The following is a 10,116-nucleotide window of genomic DNA, read 5'->3' as shown; positions in this document are numbered from 1 at the left end:
GGAAATAGAAACATGATTTTTTTTGAACTACCCTAATTTCCACCCATCAGAAGTGGAAGAAATAAGCCATTTCCGATTTTAACGTTAATCACTACAGAGTGAAAACAGTAATATATAACGAAAAGTGATCTATGCAATTGATTAAGTGTCCAAAGAATACATTCCATCTTTAAATCTCCACTTAAACTGAAGTATACTAAAACTTTATATATATATATATATATATATATATATATATATATATATATATATATATATATATATATATATATATATATATATATACTGAACAATGTTAGAGAATTCAAGAGTTCTCATTAATTTCAAATTCAACTCCTGATATCAGCTATAATGAACAAGTGACAGAAATAAATCATTATGTTAAAAGCCTTTATCGACTTCCTTAGCGTTAGTGAGGAGATAGGATTAGGCTTGACTACAGGGGTTTTTCACAAGAAGAAGATAGTTTGGACATGATAAATTGAAGAGGGCAGTATTATGATAATGGAACCAATACGGCTGGTATCTACAAAGGAATACGATCAAGAATACTGCAGGAAGAGAAACTTGCATATTTTGTGCCACGTGAAAAGCATTAACTGAATTTACTTCGAGCACATTCTGCTGAAGCATCGCCTGAATATCATACGTTCTTTGGTATTCTAAATTGTCTGTATACATGTTTTTTGATTCGGATTCGATTCTCGGTTGGAACACAAGTGGTCCGGATCCCACTTTAAGTATCCTTAGGGCGTCATCGTCATCCCATGGAAGCAATAGCAAACCAACATGGCTTCATGTTGCACAGGGACCTCCGGGTGAAGACCTGCGTTCGGGCAGAACACTTCATCATCATCACATGTACATTCTCTTAATGAAACCAAAATGTAGGAGATTTTGATTTAGACCCAAATATTAAACATTTTACAATAGTTACAGTTAATATAACTGTATTTTAACTTCAAAGATGAGTTATTTTCACCTACAACAAGATGACTTATGGTAATAAAAATTTTATTACTATGCAGCTGTTCATATTCATAAAATCTACATAACACATTTGACACGCATAATACTTGTTGGTAAATTTGATAAGCGTCATTACTGACAACCTTGCATAAAACAATTTGGTACGCATTAGACAATGCGGACAGTAATAAGTAGCAAGAGATTTACAGATATGTTTCTTGCAAAAATAAAGCACACCAAATTTGTCTTGTCGCTTGATGATGGACAGTATTTGCACCTTGCACGCTTGGTTGGAATACCTGTTTCGTGTGTATACTCCGGTTATAATCCTTCGAGACTCGTCACTTCTCGGCATACGTTGTCTAGATTTTATCTCAGGGTAAATGAGAGATTTTCTAAGTTCTTTCAAATACAATCTTCTTTCGAAGAGCTTCCCTTGTTGCCAGCTTGGATTGATTTAAGTCAAAATAAATCCATTGTAAGCTGATACACTGATCATACTATACAACAATATCATGGTTCATCTGTTGGTTTTGCATTTACATGTGTATCTGTTCACAAGCTGATCTAAAGTGTCTCCAACTCCTTTTGTTGAATTTTAATCCAATTAGGTTTCTTGTCAACTCGGTTTCTGATTTCTTTTCCTGTGAAAAGACCACTCATGAGCACAACGTTTTTATTTTTCTTAGAGATATAATTAAAACGGTTGTATTGTTTGCAAAATAAAACGACGATGAATGTACTTCTTTGTTTGATAAAATCTTCGGAAGTTTCACTCTAAAAAATGGTATAGCTGAATTGACAATAAAAGCATTGTTGATGAGTATTGCTAATTGGTAAATTAATATTGACTATAGTATAGTTGATGTATAAATACTGATTTGTTATTTATACAACACCTATTTTTTTGGTATGGCTGTGGTAAGAAAAAAATATTGCTAATATTAGTATGGTTAATAATATCATGCATATTGTTTATATAACCAGATTATTTAGTATTGCTAAAATAGCAATAGCATTATGGTTAGAATGGCTATCACAATATAAAACTCTTGTTATGGCAACTATGCGAAATCCCGCCTTTTACGAGTTGTCATGTAGCCGCCATGATAGATTCTATAGTTAATATGAATTACGAAACTATGTTAAAAGACTGGGGTTTAGAAACCCTAATAATGAAATTTCAAGGTAAGTGGATAGTCAGTAAGTTTCAATATGTAAATTGAAGATATGTATTTCTAAATGTTTATTTGAATTGTATTGCGCACAAGCAACAAAATTCCCTTGTACGAAATAGTGTATTATTAAGCATTTATGATGCTTCCAAAATATTATTTTTATTATCACCAAATCAAAATACTTTAAAATAGAGACACGATGTGTTCACGCAATTGAGGGTAAGTTTAGAGTTTCTAGCCCGTTTTTACTCGGAATAACGATATTAGAACCTGTTTCAGTCAGTGTTCTAGTCTAACTAAAGTCTTACCAGGTAACCTAAACTAACCTAACCTAACAATTTTTAAGGTTTTAACTGCATTTTCGTAGGTTGGAAACTGGAGGGGCAAATCTAAACGTAAGCCCGAAAATGTACAGATGAAATTATATAAGGTGTAATAATGATTTAAGACTTCTTGTAATATGTTTGTGTGAAAAGTTGAGAGAAAGGTTATTATTAATGTGAGAGTTCGTACTATTTGGAAGAGGCTTAAGCTTTTGCAGAACGATTCGATGCTTGAGGATCATAGTGATCCTATGTTGATTATTCTACGTTGAGTTTTACTTAATTGGGCATTTATTCCGTAGTTGGACGTCCGATACTTTTCTACCAAAATTGCGTAAAAGCTATTAAAATGTATAATTTTTCAATTTCGCGAGTTGGGAGAAAGTGTAGGTTAGGTTAGGTTACGTTAGGATCTATAATAGAAGTACCCTTCGACGGGAGCTTCACGAAATTCAACACTGTCAGTTCACATCCCGTACAGCGATTCGGTATATTACCCGCAATATTGATATTATGAATGCTCGTTACTTTCCCACAATGCAACTATTCGGTTGCCTTGCGCGAGGTAGTTCTCTTCGCTCGCTTAGTAGTCCCATGTTTATAACCAATTATATATAACAAATAGAGAGAGTGTTGTTGTATTATCTTTATATATTATCAAGCACACAAACGATCAAATTATACGTATCTTCCGTGCAAGTTTCAAAATTTTGCTGAAAACGGACGTCCAACTTTGGACCCCTTAATTGTTATACTTTGTGCCCTTATTAATTTCTACAAACAGTACAGATGGGATCAAGAATTTTAATAATAATTCACCCTTAATTTTTACTAATTAATGCTGAACAAGCGACAGCGAGTGAAAGTATGGTTAGATAGGCTAGTTTAGGTATTTGTAGCAAAAAGAAAACACGATAGGTTATGATTTAATGCTTTTTAAGTGTGCTTCTGTTGCTTTCAAATTATTACAGAAGGCCTTTCTCTTTGTGTTACACTAAGTGACACCACCTTTGCACTTTTAATTTAATTCATGATGGTGATGTCAAACTTCAAAGCACATAAATAACAGGTTTTGCAGAAACCATTTTCTTTTTAAATCCGATATTTTGTTTGAACCAGTTCATTTTTTTAAATATATTTAGGTTAAATTAAAGTGGAGTAAAAAAAGTCCCTATTTAAAACTAAGTAAAGGTGGGGCGCTGATTGGATTGAGTGCTCGGTTTTGACCTCAAGAAGTGATCTAACCCGATCAGACTCGGTCACAGGTCAACTAATTCCTCAAATGATGTACCAGTAGTTCATAAATTATTTACCAGTCAGCCCATTCAGCAGTACTGAAGCTTGACCTAAGTTTAACCATTCAGTACCTTCGTACAAGGGACCATGATCTAATGAAACTAATATATAAGCTTAGTTGATCTCACAGTTTACTGAAATTAGTCAAGTATTCATAATGATTTTGTATGTGATTGTTCCCACGAAAGGGAGCTTATTTAGCTTTGGGGTTAACTGGTGTATCACCGGAACAGTTTTAGAAAATTTGCCGGGTCAGTTGGAATTTTTTTTTTTTTGTTTGTTTATGAGCAAGAATGAGTGAAAGTCATGTAAGGGGAATAGTAAAAATGAAGAAATTGGTTATTTTTGATGTTGTAAGCGACACTGTATGTGGAGGTGGATGGACCATTTCGCGGAGAGATATAGTTGTTATGATGTAGTGGCGCGAAGAGGAGTATGAAAATAGCTCGTGTATGTCAAGGCTGTCACATGTCGTGTGTTACGTACATAGAACTGTTCAAAAATAACGAGCGACAGTTGTTGAAATTTTGTGAAAGACCAGTATACTGAAAAGGTTGACGGTGTGTGGAAAATGTGGAAATGAATTGAAAATACAGAAAGGAAAGGGAGCGTATTATTTTACAGCGTCAGGGAAGAAGGAAAACTATTTAGAGGGCTATTTAGCTGAGTACTTGTTTAAGGAAAGAAAACCCCAAGAAACTCTTGTTCACGATTTTGAAGGTGTGACTTCTGTTTTTGCAAGTAAAGCATTATTAGTATGGCAATTGCTATTGAAATGTATATGATTGCGGAAACCAGATGTTTTCAGTACCCTCGCTTACGCGTGTACACATCGTCGCTGACGCGCCTGCTCCTTTCGGGCACACTACCGCGCTGGTCCACTAGCTCCACCCTACCTTGGCTCGGTTAGATATCATTCGTGCACTTAGTAGCCACCTAGCACAAGTTGGTTTGTGTTTTTTGCACTGTAGTTTTTTATGCCCTTATCCTAATGCGAGGTAATCTAATGTAAGTTAATGTAGTCCGACGAAATATAACCGTATACAGTACATTTTGGTACTTTTTTTCGATTTTAATACTGGTCCGGCGATGCGGCAGTAATGCCTTAGCTTTGTAATAAGCGAGAAGAAAATATAAACGTCATAGAAATTACAAGGTTCTAGAACACATGTCCCACTTCCCATTTAGCTGTAATAAAAACAGAAAACAACGTATCCTGCGGTCTTCTAACCCGCTTTCACTTGCTGACGCTCGCTAGCAATATTCTGTGAAATAAAATTTAAATTTTGGTACAGAAAGGAACCAACCTTGCTAATCTATACGGGGAACCTGTGTTCTAGAACTTCTCCTTAGCAATTATCTGGTTCACACGTTGCATTAGAGCGTACGTTAAGTTAGGATAAAAGCCGGAAGTTTCAAACTTTTCATCGTGCCATTAACTGACAAAACAATGGAACTGGCGGTTGACGTGTGAAGTTGAAACTTGGCATACATATAGCCTTCAGAGAAAAATATACAGGATTTTTTTTTCTTTTTAGTAGGTGAAAAGGAAGAATGAGTAAAAATCCCATCTTATTTCGGTGTACTTTAAAAAAAAAAAAAAAAGTCTTAGGAAATTGTATTTGAGTAAAAACTTTACATTCGGTATTCATGTAGGGTTTTCATAAAATTAACTAAGTAAATCACCAAAACTATACATTTCCTAGTTCAGTGAGGTTGTTTGGGAAAGTGAAAAATCTTCCTTTGTTATTTATATGGAGATACCTTCTACAGCCCAAAATTATTAAGTTAAATGATGTAGCCCGAAGGTTAGAGTGATGCAGTTTGGCATGTTTGTAGCCTTCTGGAAGTAACTCACAAAAAATATCAAAAGTAAATATTTTTAGTTTTTAGGGTAATTCTAAAATAAAAAGAAAGATTTCCGGTGCTATTTAAATGTATGTTTGTTTTGGACATAAAATCTCATGTTTTAGGTAATTGAAATTGGAATAAAAGTTTGAAATTCGGTATGCTTGCAAGCTTTTGATAGCGATATGCAAGTTATTGACCAAACATAATATCTAGTTATAGAGGGATTTTTTTAATTTTTTTATTTTTATTTATTTATATATTGTTTATTTTAGAAAACTGAAAACTCACAGTTATTTAATATCATATCTTCTACATCTCAAAATGCTTAGACTTTTCCTGAACATCTGCGGATGACATTTGGCATACTTGTGGGTTTATAAGGTGCGAGACCTCCAGCTAGCCGAAGGCTAGTCTTCAGTAACACGCACAGCTGCTGCACATGTTGGAATTGGAAGTCATCGATTGCGAGGAAAACAGAGCTAGTTGACATTTGCCTTCGAGTTTGACCGGGTTACTGTTTTTTTCTAAAGCGTTCACCTCCGGTGCTTGGGGTCCCTGGTTCGATCCCAGCTCGCGCCGTGTGGACTTTGTGGTGGACAAACACCGTGCTCGTGGGTTTTCTCGGGGTTCTCCCGTTTCCTCCTACTCTTCATTCCACCATTTCAGTCATCTCTCATCATCACCGTCTCCTTTAGCCTAACCGGCATAACCGTGGGACGTAAAACTTAGAGATTTCATTTTTGTTTTTTCTAAAGGGGTTGAAATCGAGCTCAATAGCACCAGTACCCTCAAATTACTTTATTCCTTTTTTTTAAAAAAAAAATAGTAGGGGTCATCGTTATTCCACTTTAAACTTTATTTGTTGAGATTACATATTAATGAAAATGTCTGGTCCATATATACTTATTCAACAGTGAGGTTATGAAGCACGGGATATACAGTTTAAGGTTGGACCTGAATCACTACTCGGTTTACATCCAAGAGAAATTGTTCTTCACCTGGACTTGAACTCGGGATCCCTTGATTAGGAAGGCGATGAGTTTATAGACTAAACCTTAGGACATGTGATAGAAATATGTTTAACCGATTTGCATACTTGTGCATATTTTCCGTCACTTCAGGACAACTGCATAAGTGAAATCACTTTACAGACTTAAAATTGAAATAAGGGGACACGGTGGCTCAGTGGTAGAGCGTTCACCTCTGGTGCGTGGGGTCCCTCGTTCGATCCCAGCTCGCGCCAGTGGGCCGTCTGTCGGACAACACCGTGTGCGTAGGTTTTTCGGGGTTCTCCCATTTCCTCCTACTTTCTCCATTCCACCATTTCAGTCATTACTCATCATCACCGTCTCTCTTAGCTTCGGTGTATAAACGTGGCACGTTAAACTAAATATTTCATTTCATAATTTATATAAATGGACAATTTCAAAAGATTATACAGATTACAGAAGATTACTTTAATTCAAGTAGTTCACTGCATCCGAAGTACAGCGTCCTAATTTAAATTGCTTAGAAGTGAATAAAGATGCTAATAATTTGTGTTCACTCTGGCTGTGAACCATTTATTTTATATTTTTGGCTTAAACCAATTGGATTTTTTAAAAATTTAAACCATCACACCAACCAACTCTGATAGATAATAATCAAAAATACACACAGCTAGTTTTGTGACTGCTTCCTTGAGTTAGTTACGTTTTAATTATATTCGTTTCGTGCCTATTCATTATTGAGGGATTTACATATCCAGATAGTTTTGTGACCTCTGGCGTAGGGTAGTTACGGTTAGGTTATGCTCGTATTGGGCTGTTGCGTTTTGGGCTACCAGATAGAGATCTCACTTCCGAACCATAGTGCAGTCCAACTCTAAATGCAGTAAGATGTATTATTTCTACACTGCTTCTTACCGGGACACTAGCTCTTGTATACGGATCTTGAACAATCTTCTTGTATTTTACTGGAGTTCTATTTTCCTTTCATATACCTCCAAACTTCCTGACTTGGTACTCTTTCTTACGTCTTTGCCCATTCAGTAAATACTGCATCCTTATTGCTTTCCCTGACGCTTTTCCATTGTTTGCTTTAATAAGATTGCATCTACGGGCGTCGTTAGCGTGACGGGGACATGCCCCCCCGTAATTTTCTGTGTCGTGTATAAAGTTACCAGCTGGCCAGTATTTTATTTTTTTTTTATTATTATTTGCACTGCATGAGTTACGGTATATCATTAATTTATTTCGATAAAATTAAACCAAATCATAATATGTAATTAGAAAATAACTTGCACATGTGAGATATATCATGTGTCCCCCCCCTTAATATTTAAGAGCTAATGACGCCACTGATTGTATCAGTTGTACTCATCTGTAGCATGGATTCAACTGTTGTTTTTCTTTCTAAATCTTCATCGTCCAAGTGTTTATTGTATGTGACATCAGCTTGATTCCTCGGTAATTTTCACAATTTTGTACATCTTCCTTCTCTTTGTATATAGATACAGTACTACTCTCTCTCTCTCTCTCTCTCTCTCTCCCCACTGACTTGGCATTTTTCTCTTGTCTGTAAACTGTTTTCATTAGATCCCATAGTATGCGGTAGGACAACTTCTGGTCCTAAGCACCCATGTTTTAGCTTGTAGTTGCTTTCCCTGTCTTCATTTTCTTTAAAGCATATTCTACCTCTTCTCAGCTTATTTCTGAGATCACAATAACTGTAACTCCCAAGATTTGGTGTTCCATTACAAAAGACCTGTCTTTGGTTTTCTTAATTTAGCAGCTGTTTCTTTGTTGATTCTTCTCCATCAACATACAGGGCATAACTGTGGTAGATGAAGCTAGATGTTTATACTTCATTCCTGTTTACTCAATTAAAGATATTTTTGCAATAGTAATTATGCTTTCCTCATTAGCATTGACAGATCCTTCATTCCATTCACATATTGAAGTCATCAAAAGTAAGATTTTCCGAAAGACCAAACAAATGAAGAAATAATATCAAGAGAAAAGGCACAGAACAGTACCTCCTTAGTTCTACTTTGCCTCTTCAGGACAGACCTTCAGTTATTTGTATCCCAACTTCCAAGTAGGATAAATACTTTTTGTACATGCAATAACTAAGCTGTATTTCCGAATAGTTTTTTTTTTTTTTTAAAGAGCCATTTGGCTTAAAGAAGCTGACCCACAACTGAAAGATAGGAATATGGGAAAGATGTCGCTCAGGACCTATATTTTAAGATGCTAACCGGTTTGAATGACATTGAAGAACATAGCTAAGACGTGACAAAAAGTTGAACATATTTGTATAATCTGCCTAATTTTATCATGTCGTTTTATAAAATTAAATTGAAAGAATGAAGAGTTGCAGGATTCATTTTTTTCTTATTTCAGGGAAGTTTTATTCATATTTATTTATTTCCTTAGAGCTTCTTCACATCCAGTTTGTTTTGCCTAGCGCTTGTGGTGTGAGGAGTGACGGATTCGATTCCCGAAAGGAGCTCAAAATTTATGTTCACCCAGCATCGTGTACCTTAGATTCCGACATAATCTTTATATTGTTCGTTAAATAGGAGCTTTGTGCAATGTGTGTATTTTATTGAACAAATATTTGTTATTATTTCAGAGGAAGAAATCGATGATGAGGCATTCGAAAATTTAACTGTAGATGCAATAAAGGAATTAATTCCTAAAGTTGGACCACGAATGAAATTTATATCAAAATATAAATTGTACAAGGAACAGAAGATGAAATCTCCTACTTCTTCATCCCCTGTGTCTTTCCTGTCACACAGCTCAGAAGGCAGTACCTTTAGTGATAGCGAGGTAGAAATAACTGATATCTTATTATTTTTCTCAAATATAATCGTACTTTGTTATCATTGTACCTGTAATACCGTATTCATAGGTGTATTGTCAACCGTATTACGATTTTAATCGGTAGAGAAAGTGTTGGGTATAATACTCACTATTTTTTTCAGCAAACTGTTTTACTTGTAAATATAAACACCTTACAGTGCCCAAATTAAAATATACGCGCCTTTGGCGTGGGAGACCGGGGTTCGATTCCCGGCGGGAGCTCATGAGGTTCGGATTCCTCGTTAATCAGTAGGTCCACTTCTCATATAGCCTCGCTGCTGAACGGGACGTTAAACTCAAATTAACCCAAATTAAAATATCTTGGTAACAGTTTCAATGTACTTCTGACACCATCCTCAAATAGAGGAATAGAATGAGAAAAGGCTACCACTATTTTCCCATTCTATTCCCTCTCTGAAGATGGTGTCAGGAATATACCGAAACTGTCAGGAAGATGTAATTTTAATTATTACACTTTAATGTTTTAAAATTTGTCTTTTGCGTTCAGTTACTTATGGTACTTGCATTTTGTAAGGATTAGTCCGTGTCAATGTGTAAGTGTAAAAGTTGATGCTTCGCAAAAGAAAGAAAAAAATGAAAACAATTTTGTACGTTTAATTCACTCGTAAAAAATATTAGCAAGCTTTTTCC

At 35.4% G+C, this 10,116-nt stretch overlaps 1 protein-coding gene across 1 annotated transcript in view; it reads left to right on the top strand.

The window, feature by feature from the left end:
• Positions 1-2,052: 2,052 nt before the first annotated feature.
• LOC145670292 (uncharacterized) overlaps positions 2,053-10,116 on the top strand; it is a 15,191-nt gene continuing 7,127 nt past the window's right edge. The window contains exons 1-2 of the mRNA XM_081738754.1: positions 2,053-2,157; positions 9,233-9,432. Coding sequence (XP_081594880.1) covers positions 2,076-2,157; positions 9,233-9,432 — 282 coding nt within the window. The 5' untranslated portion in view covers positions 2,053-2,075. The remainder of the gene's footprint in view (positions 2,158-9,232; positions 9,433-10,116) is intronic.

This window comes from Thermobia domestica, chromosome 14, assembly GCF_964235325.1.
Source record: "Thermobia domestica chromosome 14, izTheDome1.hap1.1, whole genome shotgun sequence".
NCBI lineage: Eukaryota > Metazoa > Arthropoda > Insecta > Zygentoma > Lepismatidae > Thermobia > Thermobia domestica.
The sequence above is the reverse complement of the archived record's forward strand: the minus strand, read 5'-3'. Positions and strand labels throughout refer to the sequence as shown.